We start from the raw sequence: 25,894 nt of genomic DNA on the forward strand, positions 1-25,894 counted from the left end.
AGTCCGTGTAATCCTAGGAAGTGCCGCTTCCTCACTTGTCAGTGGTTGCCGAATAGTTCTTAAGGACAGCGTTTGTAGGACGTGACTCGGACTAACAGTTTTCTGCGGGTGTTGCCGCCACCACAGACAGTGAGGCCTGGGATTAGTGAAGCTACTAAAAATGGTGGAGAAGGTGGCCAACAGAAGAAAGGAGGAGGCGCTAACTAGAGAGTACACGGTCAACCTTCACAAGCGCTTGCATGGATGGTTAGTTGACTTGGCCATTTCTATCTTTCTTGTTATCCAATTCGATTTGTCTGTATGAGTTTTTGCTTGTGAATAGTTATCTGGAGTCTGTGAGTTGTGACTCAGAAATTTGGTGAATAGGTTTGAGATAGAATTTTCAATTTTCCATTTCAATTGTTCGATGTTGCTTATAGCTTTGCTGGTTTTAGATTCCCATTTCCCAAGGTTTGGCATCAAAATCTTCTTAAGCAACAATTTTCATTACACATTTAATGAGCCGCCCTGATCATGGTAGTCATAGACAACGTTTGTCTGGTTATGTGATCGACCTTAATAATTGGCAATGCGGGATGAAGTTGGGTGTGTTCACCTGCAGGGTGCCCTGTTTCTAGCAATTCTGAGATGTTAAACTGAAACTCAAACAAGGACGTTCCTAGGTCACTTTTCGGCTTCATAAGTGATCCATTATTTGACATGGCTGATATCTGTATTGCTTTCTGACTTAAAATTAGAAAATGAGCCAATTTATACCTTGTAGAAAGCATTGGCAGGAAGGATTCAGCGACTTGTTTGATGGTGACATATTCAGAGCTAATATTGACATCTACACTTTATCCTTATTGTTCCATTCGAGTGCATTTGACAGCTTTCATCTCTGTTTCAGTTTTTGGTATCGCTGTTGTATTGATTTCAGTGATCAGTTTACTTTGTTACTATGGGAGATTGGAAAAATATAGCATAATGGACTTCAGTACGAGATTTCAAGCTGGTTGTGTATGAGAATGCTGTTGCAGTATTCCGGTATTTGCATTCTGCGGTTATTTTCTAATCAAATTATGAGTAAAGACATGCCTTTTGTTGGTTATGTTGCACTAGAAGCAAGGGCATCAGCTCTGGAAAATTTATTGATTGTCAAGTTTCTGCTATAAGTTTTTAGTAACAGTATTTGATATGCTTCGGGATGAGGATTTTGTCTGGTTACTTTGCCTGTGGATCTTATGTACCTCTGTGTCATCTTAATGGATTTTATTATGGCTAAACTTTATGCAGCACATTCAAAAAGAAGGCTCCAAAGGCAATCAAGGAAATTAGGAAGTTTGCCCAGAAAGCAATGGAAACAAGTGATGTGAGGGTGGATGTCAAGCTTAACAAACTTGTGTGGAGCCAAGGAATTCGAAGTGTCCGAAGAAGAATGCGTGTTCGCATAGCTCGCAAAAGAAACCATGAAGAAGATGCAAAGGAGGAGTTTTATTCATTAGTCACTGTTGCAGATGTTCCTCGAGAAGAATGGAAAGGTTTGGGCACTAAGGTGATTGATGAAGAGGATTGAATTGATCGACATGCTAGAGTAGATAGTAATTCCTTTTGCTCAATTTTGGCTTCTTCTTTTCTTTTCAAATATTATTTCTAAATCACATATTTGGTTGGGTTGGATCCATGTAGGAATAGTTTCACTTCCAATTACAGATGCAGTGTATTCAACATTCCTATTGTTTTCCCTATAATCAACAAGTTGAATATAAATTACTATTCTGTTTTGAATATTTCGAAGGTTTCCTTCCCTTTTTGCAGTCATCTGTGTCCCGTGGCATGTTTATGCGTTTGGATGGGCTAATGATGAACTTCATCTAAAGGTTCGAAATTATAAGTGGATTGAACCCATGACTTTTCATTCTTAGGAGATTTTTCATGTTACTAGATGATGTTAGAAATGTTAAATATAAACGAAAACAAAACGCATACCAGGTTGGATCCATGTTCGGATCCGGGTTATTCCTCCAAAACTCCACAAGTTGATCTACCGATGCGTATGCAGAGTTTAAACTACAGGAATCTAAACTTGAGTGGCACAGCAGAGCAACACACAAGAGAGAATATTAGATGCCAGAGCACCACACAAGAGAGAAAACTCAACTATTGGGGTGAGTTGCACTGATGGATGGAGGCCTCTATTTATAGCTTTAGCTAGGGGTATTTTGAGAAGGCAAAATATCCACTAAGTCCATTAGTTTAAATTTGAATTCGAATATTCAAATATTTCTTAACTGATACAATTATGAATTTAAATTTAAATCCAAAATCAACCTTAATTAATTCTCAATATATATATCTCTAATATATATTTAATCTGTACAATATAAATTAATTTAACTTATATTGTAACTGACTGGATTTGATTCAAGATGTTTGACCGAGTCAAAATATCATAATCTTATTTGGATATTTGATTGAAATATTCTCTTAATATCTAATCAAATAGTTTGACCCATCAAGAATGGAACCAAGCCCGAAAATCTTACAGTTAAAATGAGAGATTGCTGACTTCTCATGGCAATACATGAGATGCAATTTATGTTTATCACAAACTGATCAGCCTGGGGCCAAGATGTGACTAGATTCCTCTGATTCAGGATTAACACAAGGTTAAAAAAAGCAACTCTAAAATGTTTCATTGTATTTTATAGAGGGAGGCGTCTAAACCCTATACTGCAGAGAAGATTCACGTGTGGCCATGGCAGCAATATATTCAAGCAAATGAGTTGGCCTAATTTATTGATATCTATATAGAGAGGCGCCTACAGAGACATTTAATAGCGCCCAGATTTGTGGATTGGTTAATGCAACCAAGGAAGAGGAACTTACCTAAAAATGGAAAGAAGAAAGAGGAATAAGTGATGACTGATGACCTGTGAGGCACTGCATGTGAGCTCGTATTATCATTTATCACAAGAAGGTTCCTAGAAGCTCTCTATGGAATTTGGGTTCATTGTAGTTACTATCCGAAGGGCTAAATTTTGCATGTGAAGCCACTAAAACAAATACAATTCTGTCAGGTAATATATGTATGTGTGTCTCTGTATATAAACAAATACGATTCTCAGCTCATGTATACCCATGTGCAACTTGTATTTTATTAGGGCCCACGGTGGGAGGGAAAAAGAAAAGAAAAAGAGCAAAACAGCTTTTGCCAAAATTTCAATTTCAATTATCATGAACTGGGAACTTTATGCTTAGACTAGGAATCTAGGATCACACACAAGTCTGCTTGCTATTTAATGAACCCACAAATCTAGTTCCATTGAATATGCTTCCTGAGTAGTTAGCTAAGTCTTTTGTTTCTTCCAATTTAATAAATATTGGAATTATACTACTATTATTATTATTTTCTCTTTAAATTTGATTTTCTTTGAGATTTAGCGTGATTTTTTTTAAAAAAAATCCATACATTATATAAAATTTGAATATGAATAATAATTTTTAAAATTAGGGGCTGGCCCTGTCAGCATAAGATAATAAGAGAAATCAAACTTGTGACCTCCCAATTACAAGGAAGCTTTAACGTTATCAAATTACAAAGCTATTGACATAAATTTCATATTATTTATTAGTAATACTGATTTGATAATAGATTTTATTAAAATCTGAAATAACTTAAATATTAAATCAAAATTGTCATGATAGAACCAAAATCGACAAGATAACATTTGAATCAAACCAGCTCATAAAAAATTATATTAAAAAAAAAACTAGGGTTAGCAGGGTTTGCTTCATTTGCAAAATTAATTCAAGGTTTAACCTAATTATATGTTGAATTGAATCCACTGATGCCTGATTATTGTGCTGCGTAAATAATTTCATTTAAAAAAGAACACTGTGCCTCTTTTTTAGGGCACAACAGTCTTAATTATTCAATTAATACAGCATGGAATCCAGATGTCTCCAATTGTTAATTAATTGGCCAACAATATCCTGTAGAAGATTTTAGTCTATATAATGTTTAAACGTTATATATATGATTTAGCTCCTCATATCTTTATTTATTTGAAAATATGTGAACTTGGTCTCCCATAGTCTTTCACAATTCAATACTTAATATACGTTTCATTAATAAAATTACTAAATTGAAAAGGGTATCATAATCTTGTAACCTTTGGGAGAATCAAATTCAAGACAATGAACATATAATGATTTTGAGTTTGACAATGAACTGACTTGATAACCAAGCAAATGTTTCCCACAAACTATATTTATTATGTTATTTAATCAAGTCTTGTTTAATTGATGCATGAATCAAGTTAACATGCCAACTCATCATCTAATTATTTAAATGCTAAACTCATTACTAACACCTATTATTAATCAATAATTAGGCAATATTTATTTTTCAATTTCTGATTATTTAATTAATCAATTATGGTCAAAATAATTGACACTCTGAAATCAGTGCAACAACAATTAATGGATCCAATCCATCATAATCCAAATATTTTACAAAAAAAAAGTATCTACCTGTGAACCTCACATGCCACACACACTATAATATTCATCACTTTCTTGACCTTTGCTCTCACATCATCACTAAAACATCTTTCTTTCATCAATCCCTTCTGATCTTAATGCACATGCAGGCATATGCCCTTTCTCTAATCTTATCCTCTTGATTAAATAAATAAAAACACAATAACATTAAGATTTACATCACACTTAATTGCACTTTAATCCCTGGCCTAATAGATCATCATCAACAAGCCATTCTTGATCCTGAAAACCCGACCCGTTTTATTAGGGGGCCCGATTGTGCTCTTCAACAAGCTCTCAATGGGTTCCCACACAAACAATTGTTGTTGCTAAACGATGGCGCATCGAGATGATCAAATGGAGACCCGATTGGGATGGTTCCACAAAGGTGATTGTTACTGAAGTCTAGGTGGCCGACGAACTTGGATGATGCTAACGAAACGGGTATTGAACCCGATAATTTGTTGTGGGATAAATCCAATACCATGAAGTATGATTTTGACCCGAATACGTTGGGTATGGAGCCTTCCAAACTGTTTCGGCTCAAGTTTAGGATGCCCATGCCCCGATTGCTTAATAAACTTGAAGGTATTTGACCAGAAAGTGAATTGCAATCCAATGTGAGGGTGGAGAGGACCCGCATTTTGCCGAGTTGGTCCGGAATAGAACCGGAGATCCGGTTCATCGAGAGATCCAAGTCCGCTAAGCGTTTCATGTTGGAAAGGGAAGTCGGAATTGGACCAGTGAGCTGGTTTTGGCCTAACAATGCGCGGCTCAGCATGCGGAGCTTGCCGAAATCGGAGGGAACTTCGCCGGTGAGCTGGTTGCGACTGAGGTCAAGGTGCCTGAGGTTTGCGAGGGTGACGATCGACGCCGGGATCTTGCCGGTGATAGCGTTGTAAGCTAGGTTCAGAATGGTGAGGTCCTGCAACTTCCCGATGTCCGTCGGAATCTCGCCAGTGAGGCTGTTGCCGACAAGGTCGAGGATGCGGAGGGAGGAGAGGGAGGTAATGCAGGACGGAATCTCCCCGAAGATTCCCTTCCAGTCCGCTAGGACCAGACTCGTGAGGCTATCAAGGCGGCAAATCTCAGGCGAGATTGTTCCATTAAGGTAGCCGGAGCGGCCAGCCTTCAGGAAGATCGGGTCCTGAGACTCGCCGCGGAGGTTGATGTCGGTGATGCGGTGGGTGGTGGGATCACAATGAACGCCATACCAGTTGAGGCAACAGTCGCTGCCATTCCAGGAGTTGAAGATGCCCAAGTAAGGGTCGGTGAGTGCGGCTCTGAAGGACAGAAGTGCCTCCCGGTCCGACGACGAGCATGAACTGACGGCGGAAGTAACGGCAAGGATCAAAGTAACTACTAACAAGGGCGAGAAAGCCATGACTTGAATGAAGAGAGAGTGTGTGTTCGCGCTTTGCAGGCTAAGGCTTCTCTGGACGAAGGAGGAGGATGAGAGCTTGCGCTTTTGTAGGGAGCTCGAAACTTTGGAAGATTATATACGTGTTTAGTGACTAAAATACCCCTGATGAGGTGACTGTTATTACCATTGAGTCTCATCAATGTCTTGCACATGCCACATGCAATTGGTGGGGTCAAGAACTCTAGGTGGGATTAATTTAAAATGAAAAGCTAATATGTGTGTGTGTGTGTGTTTTTATCTATCAAAAACAGTAAAATGGATTGATCTTAATCATGGCCCAAAAACAGTAAAATGTGTGTGCATATAATTGAGTTGCCTATGCCTATCATCATCCTGATGTCTTGAAAAATGTTAAAGGAATGAATTTGATTTTATAAATGTCTTTTTCGTTAAATTTCTTTTAATTACGTAAAGTTTAAAAATGTGACATTTTTAGAATAATTAAAACAAATTAATCATTAATGTTTGACAATGATGATATATTTCAAAAATAATATCAATATAAAAACATAAGTCACTTTTAACTTGACAAAATGTTCAAAAGTTAGTTAAAGTATTAAAGTTGTTGTAAAATTGAGTTTATTTTTATTATTATTCTTAATAATTATACTAAACAAACTCTATTGTTATACTACCTCAGGTTCTAATTATAAGACCCAATTAACTAATTTGGAGAGATTATGAAGTTTAGTTAAGTTAGTTATTTGTAAGAAATAGATATTATTTTTCTTAAAATATCCTTACTGACTAAATTTGTTATTTAGAACTATTATTATTAGAAAGACTATTTTGAAAAAAATAGATAAATATGAGAGACAAAATAAGACCAAAATAAAATTTAAACAAGGTCTTATATTAAGAACCAGAGGTAATAATAATTTTTACTCTTTCTACTCTAATATCATGATTTTAATATGGGCATATATGAAAAAAATTTAATTCTCTTCAACATTATAAAAATAACTAATAAAATGGATTAAAAACTTAATCTAATTAATAGGATCCTTTTTTTTTTTTATGCATACACACAAATATCAGCTAAATATTACATGACTTTTGAGAAGAGTCTAGGTCCTTATCTTGAAAACTATCAAGATTAACAATACTTTGAGAAAACAGGTAGAATTATAAAAAATGAGAGAAGTCTTATAAATAGGGTTATAGTAGTAACTCATCAATGTTGTTATAAGAAATACTATATATGTATATAAAGAGAGAAAAAAAAAAAGATGCCCCATTGTTTTTTCACTTATAATGATCAAATGTTAATTAAAGCCTTTTTCCCCTAATATTGGTTAATGCATGTCACATATCAAAACCTTACAAAGTGGCATCCGTAAATTATTGATGCGTGATTTTAGAGTGGAAATCGGTGGTCACCCAAAATCGGTGATCACCCCATGATGATTCCCCTTGAAATCCAAAATCCAATCATTAAAGTGCCCTTTTCACGCATTATGATGTTTTCTTGCCACATTATGATTAGACCCTTACTCAAAATTTGATGAAGCATACATTCACATATAAACCAGCATATTGCTTAACTAAATGTAGCTTGGTAATTGTGATGAACACAATTTCTCTTCATAGGATTAATGATTTATTAATAAGTGTTTGGATTAGTTTTTTAAAAGTGATTTTTTTTAGTGTATGAGGTAAGTATATGAAATAAGTTTTGTATTGATTTTTTAATGTTAGTTTTCTTAATATATCATCTTTAATAAATTGTATTTTAACAATCTTTTGATTAAAATTTCTTTAATATGTGCAATAGGGTAGTTTGAGAAGATAATTATAAATCTAAGAAATAAAATAAATTAAAATCTAAAGTAAATGTTTTGACTAACTTTTGTATTTTAACACAAGAGGGATTAAATTCTAACTTGTTAACATGAGAGATCAAATGATTATATGCATAAAGAGAGAGGAAATCGCATAACATCATTACATAGCAGAAAACGTGGTACAATAATGTTGATGAGTATTTTGGATTTTTGGTATCTTAGTTAAATAGTTTTAAAATTGATTTCCCTGACTTTTAATTAATTATCAGGTCATGGATGCGCAATCATACGTGATGATCGAGTTGGCAGATAAAGCATTGCTCGTGTCTCCTAACAACTGTTTACACATCAATGGGTAATCTCGTTCATTGGGCTAACACATACTACTTTTGGTCTGTTAAATTTATATTCATTTTGATTTTGATCCTCTAAATTTTAAATTATAAATTTTAGTTTTTTAAATTTTTTATTTAAAATATTAATCCTTATAACTTAATAAAAAATTTAAACCATTTGATCTCTTAAAAAACTAAAATCTGTAATTTGAAGTTTGAGAGACCAAATATTATATTAAATTTCTTTCATTTTCTTATTGCAAACTCTAAGCGCATGTTTGGATCAACGTTTTCAACAGAAAACGTGCATTGGAATGGCGCAAACTAGCGTTACTAGCAGATAAATACTCAAACAAATGTTTGGATGAGCGTTTTTGCAAATGAATTTTTGAGTAAAAAGACGCCTAATGCTGAAACTAATTTTTTGAGCTTTTGCTGTCACAAACGTGAAGAGAGAAAAGATGGTAATGGAAAAAGACAAAATTACCCCTAACAAACCCAATAATTTGATACTATATATTTTTAATATAAGAATTAGATAATTAATTTGAAGATATTAATAAAATTAATTAAGTTACTTATTTATAATAAATTGATGTTATATTGTCTAAAATATTTTTGTTAATCATGTGTATTAAAACTACCCATTAATAAAAATTCCTTAATATGTATAATCATTACAGGGATTACTTGAGAACAAAATAAATTAATATTTTATAATTTCACAAATAAACTATTTTTATTTTATCATAATAATTTTAGGTATTTTTTTAACAATTATCATATTGAAAACATAAAATATCAAACATTATTATTCAATAAAGTCTATGTCCTTCTCAGTCATTTTACAACTAAACTTACTTTTCTATTAATCATCCAAACAACTTTTAACTTTTTCAACTGACTTTTTAAAAGCACCTATCCAAACATACCTTAACTGACTTTTACTCTAACTTCAGTTACAAAAGTCAGTTGGGTTAGAAGTCAAGTTTACCCAACGCCAATCCAAACATACCCTAAATGTTAACGAAAGATTTTGCATGCAGTAGATAAGAATAAGACTGCAATGGATCATTATGGTGTATGTGTGGGTGTGTGAAAACAAAAAAAAATCCCATGTTTAAAAGTGTGGAAGTATAAGAGTATATTCCTCTAATTTTATTTATAAGTCACTTTTAACATATTTCATATAAACCACGAAAAATATTAAATTTCGTTAACTCTCATTTAAAATTTAACAACTTTCTAACTTTATCTCTACTTAATATACATTATATCTCATTTAAACAAAATCAACGTAATAATAAATGAAGAGTAAAATTATACTTCCAATTAGACATGTGGATAGAGCCATTATCAATATGGATTGGCAGGCTTTGATTAGGCATATGGATACGAAACATTTAATAGTTGCTGATTGGACGGGTAAAGTCTCTTATAGATGAGAAGAAAACTTTTGTATTTTTGATCAGCCTCCACTTTAGATTTACAGGATGGATCTTGGTTAAGACTGGTGGTGTTACTGGTGCTTAATAATGTTACTCAATTTTATTCAAAAATTAACTAATTTTCTGCTGTAGTTGCTTTTAACAATGTCACTCAATTTTATAGAGTGTAAATACTAATATGTAATTTTGGGCTAGTAAATAAGCTACCGAGGGGAATGGGCTCATGTGCACAACAACGGGTTACCAAAAGCAAATATAGACTTGAATTAAGAGGGTATTTGAAAAACCATAAAAATGCTATTAAAAAAAACATTTTTTTTGTAAATTGAAGTAAACTCCTCTATATATTGTAAAATCATTTTTAAAATCATGATTTCGTTTCTATCCAAATATTTTCTAATTATTTGTTACTGTTATTATCGGAACAACAATCTCACATGGTTCATGTTAATAGAAAGGAGTCAGTTGGATCCATTTGTTTTTTTTAAACATCTTATGCACTTTTTTGTTCAAAAATGGATGGGAAGTAACCTTCATCCTGGAAAGATAAGCAAGATAATTAGTCTACCATAAACACTTGTTCTACATTGAGTTAAAGGTAGTTTTGGTAAGATTATTATGATGATCATTTACTCATATTTATTTCCATTTCTTCTTTAATTTATTTTTATTTCACCAAATATATTTCATATTTTGTTTCCATTCTTACGAATATAAAAAGTATTTTGTGATTCCTATATCTATCCCACTAAAAATCTTTTGAATATATCAAGTAAGGCCTTCAACGTTGAATGATTTGTGATTTATTATAGAGAAACTAGAGGGCTGTTATCAGTATTTCAGTCTGGAACGGAAAGTGGCGCAAAATAAAATTAATTATGTGATTTTAAAAAAAATAATTTTAGAATAATCCCCAAATCTTAATAAAATTTGGTTGAGGTATATTTTAATCTTTTAATTTTATAAAATATTTTAATTTGATCCCTTAACTTTAAAAGATATATTTTTAGCCACTTATAAAACCATTAACAAAAAATAATAATACTGAGATCTTAAATATTAATAAAAGATTTTCAAATATTAATATATTTAGTTTAGTTTTTAAAACAGACATGATTATTATAAAAAATTATTATTTAATACTAATAATTTTAAAATTAAATAAATAAAAATATATTTTTTAAAGTTAGTGACTAAAATTAAAATATGATATAAAATTAGAAGAATAGATGTATAGTTTAGTTTAAAAATTAATTTTGAGGGATTATAAGACTTCACTGTCCTTACGCGTCTTCCTCGTAATAAAACATTTATTGGGTGAGATCCAGAGGATATACCTCATGGGCGGCCTGCGACGATAAACCAAGCCTCGGCGTCTTCAACAACTTAGAGAGAGAAAGAGGTGGGAGAGAGAGGGAGCTCGTTCATCTCAATCTTATGCTGATTTCTCATGGAATCGAAGCCCCAGTCATCAGGTTCGTAAGACCGCAACTTTTCTCACGAAGTTCGAAACTTTTGTTCGCGACCTCTCTCATCTTTCTATGTACCGTTTATCCTTATTATCTGGTCTAATTCGTTTAGCTAGGGGATCGATTTTAGTCGGATATTGATGAATTTTCCATCACATATAGGTTAGATTGTTTAGTTCAAGCAATTCTGCATGTTGGCGCTGTTTGTTAGGGCGCACTTCATTGCCGATAAAGATTTCTTTTTTTAATTTGACTTTAGACTGTTCATACTTAATTGTTTAGGCGGTAATTGATTCTGAGAAGATGGTTATTACTTGTTTTGCACAGCATGAAAGATGTGTCTGGAACGGTTTGCTGTTCTCGTTTAATCTAATTCATTTTGTTCCCGGGTGCGGTTCTGAAAATAATTACTTTGTTACCTGCTAGTCTCAAATATTAGAAGCCTGGATGTGTTATGTACTTTTAATTCGCATCCCGAAGGCTGAACATGCTGATTTTCTTTTTTGTTGAATGTTGTCATGAATATTCATCCTCTAAACTCTAAAGTTTCCTTTAACGTTTTTCTCTTGTTAACTTGTAACAGGCTAACTTCACATCTGCTATATTAGCGAAATCTGGCCTTCAGTGTGCGTCTGTTATTTGTTTTCTGTTTTTCCCCATACATATTTATATGTAATATGATATATCAAGGCCTCGTGGTACTGAGTGAAGGATCTTTAGGCTACATTGTAAACATGTCGCATCTAACTCTCGTTGTTATTTGTAAACATGTGTTTTTATACTAGGTCTATACAATCGAATGAGATGATCACGTCATTCCATGTATTTACTTAAAAGGGAGAAATGGTTTTAGTGGTTAATCTGTCCAAGACAGAAAACTTGTTTTGGGTAATAATAAACTTAGAAAATACAGTTAACTTGAATCTGAAAAATATGGCCTGGCAGTGCAGTCCTCCAATTCCAAGTCACTGGGTTTATAACACAACTTAATTCTGCAACTGCTTTTCTTATGAGCAGGGGCTTTGCTGACCCTCTACTATTTTGATCATTACGGTTTAGAGGCTTTGGTAGCCACGATATTATTTGGCAGTGTACTCCCTTTTCTGACTTGCGGTGTTTGTGGCTGGATTGAGAAGATAGAGTTTAAAACTAGAGATTTATTCATCTGAGCTTTCCATATAAAATGAGCAAAAGGATCTAGTATATTCTCCTGCAAATCTTTGGATTTATTCGATCAGAACTATGCACATGAATAGTTACTGTAGATAGGATTGCTTGCTTTACTTGTCGTGGTCAACATACCTTGATTTGTTTGGTTTGAAAATTCCTTATTTTGTTATGCTTATGTTTACTATCATGCTTAACACCCCCCCCAAAAAAAAAACTCCTAAAGAATTACTTGACATTTTCTTAATGTGAATAAATATATGTTTTGCAGCTAGTAGTCCTCCACCAAAACCGTGGGAACGTGCAGGATCCTCATCTGGCCCAGCACCTTTTAGACCCCCATCAGACGGCAACACAAGTGCTGTAGTTGAGGCTTCAGGGACTGCAAAACCTGGGGAAATAGTTTCTAGTTCTGATAGGACTGCAACTGCTAACAGGAATTCTCTTGGGAGGCCAGTCCCCACAAGGCCTTGGGAGCAGAACTACGGAAACAACAGCTATGGAGGTATATTTGGTTTCCTTCATCTCCTTATGAACTTTTCTTTTGTCATTTATTTCTACAAATTTTTGACTTTTCTTTTATGCTGCAGGTTATGGTTCTACAATGAATTGCAATTCTGGCTATGGATCTGGAATGTATGGATCTTATGGTGGATTAGGAGGGACGTATGGTGGAGGAATGTATGGTAACAGTATGTACAGGGGAGGATATGGTGGGCTTTATGGATCATCTGGTGGGATGTATGGTGGAGGGATGTATGGAGGCGGGATGTATGGGGGTGGCCTTGGTGGCCCAATGGGTGGTTATGGCATGGGCGGTCCTTTGGGGGGTCAAGATCCCAATGATCCCTATGGTGCTCCTCCATCTCCACCGGGATTTTGGATTTCTGTTCTTCGTGTGGTGAGCCATATAATGCCTTGGCTAAATTAATTTCCTGCAACATGGATATGCACATCTGACATAAGCTTGCATTTCTTCCTCTTTGGATGTTTAAGTCATGAAGTTATATAATTCTTTATTGTTGACAATTTATTGCACAATACAGGCGTGTGTTTGCGTTCTATTTTTTATGATAACCTCTGCCTGGTACAATCCATGTTGTCTTTGCATGCTGATTTGCCATAACGAGGATTCCAAAACCCATGTTTGAGTTCTGATGAGATATTAGTTAGGCGTGTGAGTGAGTTGTGTCCAAATTCAAGAGACTGGGATAATGTGATTGATTTTTGCCGGGTTAGAGATTTGATATGGAACATCTTGTCATTAGGAATCAGGAGAAAAGTGTCGTAAAAAAGTGGAAGAAATGTACTTGATATTCTGTATGCATTCCCATTCTCTCTCTCCCCCCTCCATCCTCTTTCTGTGTTTTTTCCCATTATATTGATTTTTTTTTTTAATACAAATGTGGTCATATCATGCTACTTTGGAGGCAAAAAAAAAAAAAAAAACTCATGTTACTTTGGAACCGATTTGAATACTTATTACTTATTTTAATGGCAGATGCAAGGCGTGGTTAATTTCTTTGGTCGGATATCAATCCTCATAGACCAGAACACGCAGGCTTTCCATATGTTCATGACCGCTCTTCTTCAGGTTTTATCTCTGGCCATTCTCCGTCCATTTACATTATTTTGTCTAATCTCTAATTTTGTATCTTTTTTGATGCTGGTCGTGTAAAATAAAAAGATAATACTGAGATACATGTGGTGTTTGCGATTAATTTTTCCAAGAAAAAAATGAGCGGAATCTTTTTTCCAGCTCAACATCCGGATTATATTTTTCAAAAGAATATTCTTCATAGATCATGTCTCTATTAGAGAACCTAATAGCCAACACTAAAGGAGTTTTACCTAAATTGCAGTCATAAAAATCTTGTATGCATTAGTGTTCGAGGTTGCCATGAAACCATTGCTCTGAATAGGGAAATAGCCTGAGCAAAACTATTTTCGGAAGGATTCATTTTGTATAAGTTGGTTTTTATGTCCGGGAGTGTTTTCTCAGAACTGCTGAGTTGTTTAGGTTATATTTTCAGGGAATGTCTAGAATTATTAGGGCAAAATAAAAATCCAGTCCTTACCTGATACTTCCATATTCGATATCTCCAAGTATTCCAACAGTTGGAGTTTGTAACCAAATCCTTTCATTCGTCATGGGTGTTTTGAAAGCATATCCAATTACATGCCATTCACGGATCTCATGCCCGAAGATTGCTTTCTGTGTTTCCAGTATGATATTAATTATTTCTTTTCTCTTTTGCAGCTTTTTGATCGCTCGGGTATGTTGTATGGAGAACTAGCAAGATTTGTGTTGAGGCTACTTGGGGTTAAAACAAAGCCTAGGCCCCCCCTTCCACAAGGTCCAAATGGACTTGCTCTGCCAGGACCCTCAAATTCCTATGAAAATATGAACAGCATTGAGGGACCCAAGGCTGCCCCAAGTGCTTCTTGGGACAACGTATGGGAGAATGACCCCACTAAATGATCTCTCTCAAACTGGTTTTGCTTACATCCTATGGCAGCCGTCCTATAGAAGCAACACAACTGTTCAAAGGAAATGAGGACTTCATATGGTTTTGGGATTTGAGTTCGAAGTGTTTCGCTGGGGTAATGCTTTTGTGTTAGCATAGATATTCTGAAAGATGTACAAGGAATGGTGCTGAAGCAGGATTATCATGTAATTCATAAATAAATTTATAAGCATATTTTTCTAGTAGCATGTTTGCAGGGTGTGTCTTTGCATGTGTAGTTAAAAAAATTCATTAATATAAAAGTTACTCCTTCGGTTTTTAATATAAGACTCATTTAACTAATTTGATTAGATTAATGAAGTTATGTAACTTAGTTAATTATACAAAATATAATATGTTTTTTCTAAAATATCATAATCATTTTTTCTTATTCTACTTGATTATAGTTGAGAGAGTATTTATAGGGGTAATTTAGAGAAAATTAATAAATATGATAAATATGTTTTATATTTAGGATTAGAGCTAACGCAACAATTAGATCCTATATTAAAGACGGAGAAGTATAGTTTATACTGATGAAACTGAAGTCGCCATCGTTTTAGGGTATGGCTCTGCTGACTGCAACTGCTAGCATTGCTACAATGTTCTAGATTTTATCTTTAAATAATTCTGTTGAAATGGAATGATTTATAAATCTGATTTTGGAAGATGACAGATTACTTGATAATTTTTTTAAAATATAATTTTGGTATGAAAAATATATACATTTGAAATATATGATTCTTTCATGCTTATTTTTTTTTAATGTTAACAAATTGTGGTTGAATTATTATCATTATCTAACTTAAAGAATAGTGTCAAGAGAAAATCAAAATGAAAGCATAAACTAACAGTGTAATAAACTAAATTAAAAATATTACTAATATTAAATAAAAATTTATAATAAATTTAAATTCAAATTCTATATAAGTTGGTAAGAGTGGGGGTGATTTGAAGATTCTGATTTATGTAAGGACAGTATAAAATAAAATAAGTATATTAAGAATTTATTACAAATTATAAAACTTTAAAATTCAAATAATTCAAATTAAGCATAAAAATTATTTAACAAAAAAATATATATTAACTGTTGATTGATGTATTAAATAATTTTTTTTGACCACGGATTAAATAATTTTGTTGATCAATTACCTCAACCACAGTTAATATATATATATATATATATATTTTAAAAAGATGAATGAGTAATACTCCCTCCGTTTCTTATTATAAGAAACGAATAACCGAATTACGTTGATAAAAAAATAGTTAAAATTAGTTAAGAACAATCAATGTGTAAAAAGTATAATTTTTTTCAAAATGCCCTTATTAATAAGGAGAGAGTGTGAGAGAGAACAATTAAATTATTAAAAGAAAGAGAAGTGAGAGGGAGAGAGAGAGTGAGTTGTAGACAATAAATATGGGTAAAATAGAAAATCAACACAAAAAAAGTAGAGACAACTTGTAAGTGTCTCTTATATATAGAAACATGCTATAAGCATCAAATGTCTCTTATAATAAGGAAGAGAAAGAGTAGTAAATTTATATAATTTCTTCGTGGGCAAAAAAATTTATATGATTTCTTTATATTATTAAATTATTAAATAAAATATACTAGTACTATCTCCGATCCTAATTATAAGAGTTAGTTGACTAATTTGAGGAGATTAAGAAAAGAAGTTCAATTAGTTATTTGTCATAAATAAATGTTGTCTTTACTAAAATATTTTTACTAATCAAATATATTGGTTAGAACTACTATTATAAGAAGAACTATTTTAAAAAAAAAAATATAAATATTAGAGACAAAATGAATCAGGATTTCATATTTAGAACCAAAATAAAAATTAAATGAAATATTATATTAAAGACCGGTGGTAGTATTAATTTTAATTCATCTGTTTTGATTAAAATAATATTGATAACTTTTTACCCCGCGTAGAAATTAGAATTTTAGTGCAGTACGATGCCCATCACACCAGTCATCAGGTGAAACATTGGCCCAGCGCCAGCAGAGAAGCCGTGCCGTGCCCACTCACGGCTCACCGTCCAGCTTTCGCTCCTCCCGCCATCCACTCGTAAAAGGTTGCCCTGCCCCGCTCGTTCCCGGAGCCTTCAGATAAACGTCGGCTACTGGAAGGCTAACATTGACATAGTAAAACCGCTGACGGCGTAGGTAGCTGCGGCGAGCCTTGCGACGAAGGCGGCTCCGTACGGAAAGAAACAGAAGCAATAGTCTCCATGCTCCGAGAGCGTTGGCCTTTTGAGTACCGCTCCTATGAAGGAGTCTATTTGGCCCCTCTGAACTTTTTTTAGCAGCTCGTTCTCGTTTTGCTCTAATGGAACCGGAGAATGTAAGCCTTGAGTCCTTCCCCATTTTTAAAGGAAAACCATTTTTTTTTTTTGTTGTCCTGTTGTTTTTTGCTGATGACATACGGGTTGAGCGAGGGTGGTCACTGTTGCAGATGATTGTTTCGCATGGCAAAATTATTCCTTTTTATTGTATGGTCTCCCTATTTAGTTGCAGCACCCCCATTTTTTAAAGGAAAACCATTTTTTTTTTTTTTGTGTTCTGTTTTGGCTGATGACATACGGGTTGAGCGAGGGTGGTCACTGTTGCAGATGATTGTTTCGCATGGCAAAATTATTCCTTTTTATTGTATGGTCTCCCTATTTAGTTGCAGCACCATAGGCTACAGTAGTTGATAATAACTGAAAACAGAGCTCTCCTATCGTGTTGCTGTTGGTGCTTCAGAGAAATCTTTGATGTTCTATTCTCAGGGGACAAACGGCCAAAATTTCTGTGGAAATTTTTGAGTGATTCAATTAATAAATCAGAGTCACTATAGTGCGGATTTGGGATTTATTTAATTTCATCTGATTCTTCCTTTGAGTGTGCTAGTAGTTGAGTTCTGAGATTCTCCCGTGCAAAAATGGATGTATTATTCGTCAAGCTCCTAGAATACACATATAGGGAGAGAGAGGTAGACTAAGTCCCATAAAATTTCCTCTCAATGGTCGACAAAATAAAATAAACGAGAACGATGTGATTCTGCAGCCCAAGAGATAATTACATAATATACTAACAATAATATAATAGCTATAGTAAAATAAAACAGATAAACTGGGGTTCCAAAGTAAATGGGTTCAATGGACGAAGGCCTCCCAACAAGTTCAATGGTGTGTAATAGTAGTGTAATTCTAGTGATCCTTTTAGGCTTATGAAATGAGATTTTTTCTGGTACCTGTGCAAGTCACCAGGCCCAGATTTTAGCGTGGGACACAGCCAAAATGTTTTTTTCCTCAAATTTATTGTTGCTTAGAATTGGAATTTTTATCTTTGGCCAGTATTTTAAAGGAGCTTAACAATTGATATAATGGTGTATTGTGAATGGATTCAATTTCCAGGCTCCTCTTTTCAAAACTGTGGTTCATCGATCAGATGCTGGATTCATTATGTCTGGAATCAAGTATGACGAGAAGCAGATTCAACTTAAGAGAAGGTATTTCCTTACTTCATTGATTTTTTTTTTTTTAAACTAAATTTTCCTTTCTTACTTTGCATAAGAATTTGATCTGGTGTAGGTGGTTGTTGGGTGTTGCCGCTTCAAAGTCTGATCACAAGCGCTTCAAGAAGTCTAAGTTTTTAGAAGATAGGTTTTTGGATGAGTCTTTGCTTAGAGAAGACGATGTAAATATCCTCATTCTCTTCTATCTACATATTCTATTAAGAAAGCTTAAGGTCATGGTTGCATGGATCATATGTTTTATATTTTTATTTTCTAGTATGGTATTTTTTTCGTCTCTTCTTGATTTGAATTAGTCTGTGCTTTTTGCATAAAATAAACCTGTTGTTCTTTATTACCTGTGAACATTCTTATGTATACATATGCAACTTATTTGAATTGAGAGGCGGCTTCAGAACTTCAAAAACTGTTTGGAAATTTCATGCTGCTTTCCTCTAATAAAATTGGAAAATTTTTTCTCGTTCTTTATCATAACCAATTTTACTGGCTGTGTTTCTGAATGAAGAGGTATGTTTCTTTATGACTATGTCGGTTGGCATACCCACCATTAAAAGGATGATATTATGCCTGGACGAGATGACTACCAGAGGTCTATATCTTCTTGCCATGACAATTACTGGTGGTTCAATCAAGTATGAGAAAACTCGTTGCAAATTGAAGAAGATTGTCAAGAGTTTTCTTTCAAGTGCTCTTAATAACCAAAACCGTGACTCTTATCAAGTGGAAATTTTCAGACAGCTTTTTGAACTTTTCAATAATCAACAGCATTTTCGACATAATTGCAAACACTTGTCTGCTTCAAGATCCCAATGTAACCATTCTGCCGTAAAAAAGGTATTGGATGGCTTAAATTGCTTTCCACATCAAACCCTGATTGCAATGCGTGGAAAGCTCAAGGGAGTGAAAGCAACCATACCTCAGTTACGGACCAGCAGAAAGGAATGGAGACAGAGAAAAAAGGTGAGTAAAACAGTGAGGAATATCAGTAGGAAAATGCTTTCTCAACTCGGTGAAGGGGATGAACTGCAAGAGCCCTTAGCCAAAGCTATGGCAGTGGCTGACTTATCACTAAAACTTGTAACACGTTGTAATGACATTTTTTCAGAGGAATTTTACCAGTTCTCACCTGAAGTAAAGTCCTTGCAGAATGATATTATGAAAGCTATATGGTTAGTTGAAAATGAAGTGGGAATACCAAAGCTGAGAAAATTGAAGACCCTCTTAGAACCAAAAGCTAAAATATCAAGGAAGATACTACGGTCAGCTTTTACAGAATTTTTGACTGAATTTCTTTTTGGGTGTGATGATATGGAGAGAATACCAAAGAGTCTATTTAAGATCTTAGATTCTATTAATGGGAGTTTGGGGGAGAGCCCTCTACAATTATTAGAGAAGAAGAAGGAGAAAATTGAAGAAGAGATTGATTACATATTAAGTTTCAGTGCTCAGACAAAACAAATTGTTTTGGATTTGTTGCCTGACCATGGGTTTGATGAAGATTTTAACGATGCATATGGGGAAGAGATTAGAAGAAAGTGAAATTGACTGATGATTGTCCAATAGGGGAGGATAGACACTTGATAAATGGTAACTCTGATTCAATGGATTCAAACTACAACGCAGAAAGCATTGGGCAGTTTGTACCATTTGGTTTTCATCCAACGTCCTCTATGTCTGATGAGAAAAATTGCAATTCTTCAACTGTTTTGCCTGAGAGAGTGTTAGGTGAAAATTTTGTTGAAAGACATAATTTGTGGGAATGTAATGCTGGGATGGTTCCGGAAACGTAGCAACAAATTTTGTTTGTGAGGCAGTTGAACCTGAGCCCACCAATAACGATAAGAGGGAGAACCAATACTTATCATTCAAGATGCTTGTGATGAGACGAGTATGCATGCTCATAAACTTACTGGTCATTTGTTGTGGGAGTTTGCTAATCAGAGTTTATATTTGAGAGGTGATGATGAAATTAAAGATGTCAAAGGTATTTTCAGTTTCTAATTTTCTACCATTTTGCCTGTTAATAAAGACTGAAATATTTCATCATTACCCTTGAGCATACCCTACTCACTGCTCTGTATTTACATGTCATGGTATGTAATTAATGTTTTTTTCGGTTGAGTTTCTTGCACTGCAATACTTGTATCCACATTTAGGCACATGATTTCTAATGTTCAATTTCATACAGCAGCAGCAGAACAGTCATCTCATCTTCATCTGAAAAAGATGTCAGAAATTCAGCTATTGTCGTGTAGTTGAAGACCTGGTTCCTTCCTTTTCAGATAGGTAATTTGATTTTATTCTTTCCCCTAATAGATTCATCCATGCCCAGCCTAGTCATAGGAAATTTATAAATGGCTTGGTTTTACGTTTCCTGTTGATCCTTGCTTGAATATTTCTAACTCATATTAGAACTTGTGGACGGCAATTCCGATTTAAATTCAACTTATAGCTTTCTTTGACGAGAATTTTCACTATAGATGTTTGTTGATTGTAAGGGTCTACTGTAAACAAGTGAAATTTTGAAACCTCCGTTCTCTCACCGTTTCTCTTTTTTTTTTTTGGTCTCTCTCTCTCTCTCTTCTTTCTGTTTTTTTTTTTGGCTGAAAATCTCAAGTATGTTGACCATTGTCAATACAGTGCCATGGAAAAACTGAAGAAATTGCTTGGCTCATGATGATGTTCCTCAGCCCTGGATTACCAGTGTCAACAGGAGAAGAATTTTTAAATAGTTTTCCCTATGTATTAGTCGAACCAACTTTTGAGATTTTAGCAAGCTCGAGCTTAGCTTTGCCTGTCCTTAAGGCATTTCCTTGTATGGGGGGTCTGATCAGTCGCATATTGTATGGGGGTCTGATCAGTCGCATAATACTGTGATAATCACTTCGAAAGTTAAGTGTTAGCAAAGAAAAAATTACGATATGATTATATGATAGTTTTTTTTATTTTGACTCGGTGCATCATGTCTACTTTCGCCATTTAGTGGCCATGATGTTGATAACTTGAAAATATTGTTACATTTTTAACGAATCGTGGCTTGTCCTCCTTATAAATCATTTGCATTGAAACTAAATCTTGATTAAACTCTCATAACATTGTGTAATGTGGTTGGAAAAAAATGATGAGCATGCAGGATAAAATAAATTAAGACTTTATATTTAAGATTAAACTCAGCTCTTTATTAATTTTTATATTAAGGGCCAAAAGTAATAGTTTTTAACAATGAGATTGTGATTTTATATTTAAGATTAAACTCAATTCCCTCTAGTTTTATATTAAAGGTCAAAAGTAATAGTTTTTAAAAATGAGAAACGACTCAAATGAGAAAAATGATCAAATAAGCCCTTCCCCTATAAATTCTTGACTTTATGTTGGCAAAAAAAAAAAAAAAAAAAAAAATCTTGACTTTAAACAATTTACTTCTTGTAAATTTTTGATTTACAACAACTTAGTCCTTATAATTTACGAACTCACTAAACTATATTTTGGATCAAAGTTTAAGGATGGAATTAATAATTGAATCAAACTATATTCATATGCTAAGCTCTTAAACTTACAAACAATTTAGTTATCAGTAGTTTGTCTGGAAGAATATGCTCGTTGAACTTGATTAAAATTTTGACTCAAGTTTAAGAATGTAACTGAACAAATATTGCATTCGAGTTATTAGTTCAAATTGTGGGGGCCTTCTGAGGCAATGATACTAACTAATCACTTTCCCATTTCTCTTTGAGTGTGAGGTTGTGAGTTTGATTTTTCATAGATATTATAGGTGTATGAGTTCCCTCTATTAAATGAAGGATGGCAGTTTTTTTTATTACCGCATAATTAATCACAAAAGAATTTTTGGTAGGTAGTCAGACATTTTTTTTTTAATTTCAAACTCCTACTTTTTTTTATTGAAAGCAATCCTATTTGATATTAGTTTAGTCTCACTGTACTTAGAAAGAGCTTGAATCTCTTGTAGGGAAGGCTCTAAGCCTCCAACTTCCCAAAAATTATCAACCTAGAGACAATTTGTTCATTAAAATGGGAGGGGTAGAGATAAATAATTGGATAGTAAATACTTGTACAGCTTTTTCTAATCATGAATCATGCTTAATAGAGCAGAGGTTGTACAAAGAATTTTCTACCTGTGTCAAATTAGAACAACTATGGGCTACAGCATATGCGATCAAGCAAAAATGTCCTCAGTAAGAAATGCTTGTTCAGTATCAGTACAACTTACAGAAGGCACCTGAATGTGTTCATAGTTTAGCTGTCTGCAAGCTTCATATAGTGCTATGCCAACACTCACAGAAAGATTTAAACATCTGACATAAGTTTCTACCATTGGGATCCGGATTGTCCCGCCACCAAATGACTCAGAGGCGCAGTCTTGCAGGGCTTCAGCTGGCAACCCGCTAGTTTCAGAACCAAATAAAAGGTAGTCTCCTTTTCTATAGGAAAACTCCTGCAAGGTATAAAAGAAGCCAAATCAAAATTATGGTTTTCTTGAAGTCAATCTGCACAACTGTATTCCCTTGTAGGTGAAAAAAATATAATCATGTTAAGCAGAAGTAATCCCCTTTGCTCTCTTTCTTCCCAATACTTGGCTCTCCAAGCAGACAGAAAAAATATTTATAGTGTTAGGGATGAAACCTTTGGAGAACTAACGACAGAAGTTACAGGTCTATCCATTAGCAGGCGAAAATGCATTGGAGAGAGATGCTATTATTGAAGGGAGTAAGCTATTCAACATAAACGACACTCACAGAATGAACTTTTGCTCCCCTTTTTGTAAATGCAAGTAATCGCTTTTCACCCTCCTGTTCCAAACAATGGTCAATCGTGGAGTCAAAGAAAGATCATAATGAAACTATCTGGCTTTCGCCTTTTGGAATGATAATTACCTGTTGCCTGAAATAATCACGGAAATCTTCCCAACAATCATGAACTTTAACAACCACATATCTACAAACATGAATAAGTCGGAAAACAAACAACTGCAGTGCCTACAGCAAAGTCACAAAGCATTGATGCCATCATATAAATGTTAAAAACTCTTAGATGTGCTAAATTTGAAACACAACGAATCCTATCATGTCAGAGCAAGTTTTTCTTTTTCTTTGTTTCTTTTTTTTTTTTGGTTACTGGGTGGGGTGCGGGAGGACAGAGGGAGTAGGTCAGCCTTTAAATTGTGCAGTAATAGAGAATTACAAACAGCCCTCTGTATTTTCAATAACTTTTCTGCAATAACACGAGAGTTGCAAATGAAATATAGGTAGAAAAAATATTCTGGGAAAAAAAAGAAAAGAAAATATAAACATATGTCAAGGATACGGCCAGTAATCCAGTCCGGCACGCTTCAGCTTTGAGTCATCCACCTGAAATCCCAACGGCTGAAAAGATAGGGAAGTACTACCACGATCATTTGAAAAGTTTTGCAATATGGCACAAAAATGGAAAACAATCATAGACTGAATAGTGCAAGAGATCACATTAATACCTACCCCAACTAAATGTAGTCCAACAGCAGATGCTGCACAAGTTCTTGCAATGCACCCAGTGTTTCCTGGTATCTGCCAAGAACAATATAAATCTCAGAGCCAGCTTCAGAAATTGAGGTTGTCTGCAACCCGAAACGAAAACATGGAAACATTATAAATATCTAAGTCATCCAAATTGCACCAGATAAGATGCTCAGTGCAATTGTGATATTTTAATCACATCTAAGGAACAAGGATCTTTAGAGCCAAACTACTACGCTTTTCTGGTGGTATAAACATTATTGTTTACCAAAATTGAAAGGCGCAATCACTTCCAATCAGATTATTGACTCTGCATCAAACTCATGGTTTTTTCAGTAGTTAATCCTGAATGAAGTAGTACCAAAATGTTTTCCCGAGGATCTAGACAGAAAAATAATCTATGAAAGGAATCGGTCAATCCTGAATGAAGGTAATACCAAAATGTTGTCAAAATGTTTTCCAGAAGTCATAGAGATCATGGTTAAACTTAAATCACAATTATCATAGATACTTTTCTATTAATTGGACTGTCATTCTAGGCTAAAAGAATTTATCATGGGATGAATTAAACCATCCTTTTGTCACTGTTTCACTGTTGGAATTTACTCCCTCCATCTCCAATTATAAGATCCAATTTTTTGAATAGATTTGTCCCTTTTTGTAAGATTCTTTTTGAGTTTGTCTAAACATTTAATGTATTATTACCTATTTTACCCCTAGTTTAATGCATTTAATACATTCTCTTTTTTCATTTATCTCACTATTACTCTCTCACATCTACCCAATTATATGTAGGGGTATATTTGGAAAAAAATTATATTTGCTACATATTAATTGCTTTTAACTAATTTTAACTGTTTTCTTAAACCGCGTAATTTAGTTAAAAGGATCTTATAATAAGAGATGGAGTAGTAGCTGTGCCTTTCCCTAGATAAAGGCAGTTCTTTTAGCAGACAAATTCTATCTGATAGTTCTTTTTCGGTACTAGACCTATTTGATACTTCCATAGAGTGACAATTTCCATCCTAGGAGGTTAGAATTTAGAACTTGTTCTTCTGCCAATTCAGTCACAATGCTAATAAGTTATACTCAATTCCACTTATGCAAACAGCAAAAGTTTTCTAATCATCTTGCAAGTTATTCACCATGCTCCCAACTACAGATATCCCCATTTACTACCCACGAGTCTGACATATAAAAGGCAGCCGCCAGAAAACCATCGATGAGCATACATCAACCATGCAAATTGATGACGTCTATTATCAAATCTGAAAGAGGGGATATCCTAAGTGTATGGTTACGTGCATTCCAACAGATTCAAAATCCAATCTTGCAAATTTCACAGGGTTAGAGTGCTCGACTATAAGGAATTTTCTTCCTGATGGACCTGGCATGGATGATATGCTTTTGACTGAGCCCCGAATTTGGAGCATTTGAAGTGTATGCTAGCACAACATCAAACAGAAAGGAAAAGTTACAAATAGTTAATAGAAAATAACAATCTCCACTTGAATTGAAATGTACCTGAGGAGACACCAGCACAACCTGAAGAACCTTCGAATTGGATGCCCCTCCCAATGCCTCGCCAGCCCCCCGAGGCAAAGCACCTTGCTTGTTTACCGCAGCTGCTCCATCTGTAAGTAACCACAAAAGTTACACTGCATCATATCACAGAACTCAACTCACCCCGAAAAAACAAAACAAGCAAGAAATCTGTGATTAGAGAACGTGCGTAGAGAGATATGAGTGATTACTGAGAGAGCATCGGGGAGAAGAGAGGCGGAAAGAGGGAAGCGATAGATGAAGCGTGTGCTTAAACGGAACAAAGTTGAAGGGACGAGAAAGACAAGAAGCTCTTGGTGAGAAATGGAAAGGGGTTACTATGTTCAGTGATTTGGGCCAGCGGAGTCCATTAGTAAGAGAGTTCCTGTTCTGCTTTCTGCTCTCTATCCGTTAAGCCATTTCTCTCCGCTCTGGCAGTCGTTTGTGCTCTGATTTCAGTTTGCAGCCTCCGTTATGTAATTGTATAGTAACATTTTTACAAAATTTGTGTGCTTTTTCCAAAATTTTTCCTAAAGTTTCATTTTTAAGCTTAAAAGTCAACACATTGGTATTATAGTTTGAGCATGATGATAGTTAAAACTCGGCAGTTGGCTATTGACAACATTCAGATAGACTCGACCCCCTACTCAATATGTTG

The 25,894-nt window shown here is 34.4% G+C and overlaps 5 protein-coding genes and 1 long non-coding RNA gene across 7 annotated transcripts; 4 read left to right on the forward strand and 2 right to left on the reverse strand.

Annotated features, from left to right (window-relative positions):
• The first annotated feature begins 160 nt into the window (after window positions 1-160).
• On the forward strand, window positions 161-1,555 carry LOC114755088 (60S ribosomal protein L31-like). The gene is made up of 2 exons (XM_028943956.1): window positions 161-246; window positions 1,276-1,555. The coding sequence occupies exons 1-2, from the start codon at window positions 161-163 to the stop codon at window positions 1,553-1,555; spliced, it is 366 nt and encodes a 121-aa protein (XP_028799789.1).
• Window positions 1,556-4,461: 2,906 nt separating this feature from the next.
• On the reverse strand, window positions 4,462-5,955 carry LOC114755106 (DNA damage-repair/toleration protein DRT100-like). Its single transcript, XM_028943982.1, has one exon. The coding sequence runs from the start codon at window positions 5,906-5,908 to the stop codon at window positions 4,811-4,813; it is 1,098 nt and encodes a 365-aa protein (XP_028799815.1). The 5' UTR covers window positions 5,909-5,955; the 3' UTR covers window positions 4,462-4,810.
• A 4,892-nt stretch (window positions 5,956-10,847) lies between these two features.
• LOC114755107 (peroxisomal membrane protein 13) lies at window positions 10,848-14,940 on the forward strand. The gene is made up of 5 exons (XM_028943983.1): window positions 10,848-10,989; window positions 12,422-12,655; window positions 12,741-13,051; window positions 13,652-13,744; window positions 14,411-14,940. The coding sequence occupies exons 1-5, from the start codon at window positions 10,965-10,967 to the stop codon at window positions 14,630-14,632; spliced, it is 885 nt and encodes a 294-aa protein (XP_028799816.1). The 5' UTR covers window positions 10,848-10,964; the 3' UTR covers window positions 14,633-14,940.
• A 1,709-nt stretch (window positions 14,941-16,649) lies between these two features.
• On the forward strand, window positions 16,650-20,116 carry LOC114755099 (uncharacterized). Its single transcript, XM_028943974.1, has 4 exons — window positions 16,650-17,011; window positions 18,066-18,160; window positions 18,243-18,475; window positions 18,690-20,116. The coding sequence occupies exons 1-4, from the start codon at window positions 16,997-16,999 to the stop codon at window positions 19,721-19,723; spliced, it is 1,377 nt and encodes a 458-aa protein (XP_028799807.1). The 5' UTR covers window positions 16,650-16,996; the 3' UTR covers window positions 19,724-20,116.
• Window positions 20,117-20,119: 3 nt separating this feature from the next.
• On the forward strand, window positions 20,120-21,144 carry LOC114755158 (uncharacterized). 2 transcript variants are annotated; one of them, XR_003741280.1, is made up of 3 exons: window positions 20,120-20,168; window positions 20,373-20,470; window positions 20,825-21,144. It is a non-coding gene; the product is annotated as an uncharacterized LOC114755158 (long non-coding RNA). The 2 variants fall into 2 exon arrangements; XR_003741279.1 differs by having other exon boundaries at window positions 20,376-20,470.
• Window positions 21,145-22,204: 1,060 nt separating this feature from the next.
• On the reverse strand, window positions 22,205-25,647 carry LOC114755108 (putative tRNA (cytidine(34)-2'-O)-methyltransferase; the record flags this gene model as incomplete). Its single annotated transcript, XM_028943984.1, has 7 exons — window positions 22,205-22,637; window positions 22,939-22,992; window positions 23,077-23,137; window positions 23,507-23,565; window positions 23,677-23,745; window positions 25,219-25,328; window positions 25,449-25,647. Coding segments are annotated over 7 exons (831 nt in total), but the record flags the coding sequence as incomplete, so codon positions are not given.
• Between the last annotated feature and the right edge of the window lie 247 nt (window positions 25,648-25,894).

Source organism: Neltuma alba, unplaced genomic scaffold (assembly GCF_004799145.2).
Source record: "Neltuma alba isolate B1F8T4 unplaced genomic scaffold, ASM479914v2 tig00010231_pilon, whole genome shotgun sequence".
NCBI classification, from domain to species: Eukaryota; Viridiplantae; Streptophyta; class Magnoliopsida; order Fabales; family Fabaceae; genus Neltuma; species Neltuma alba.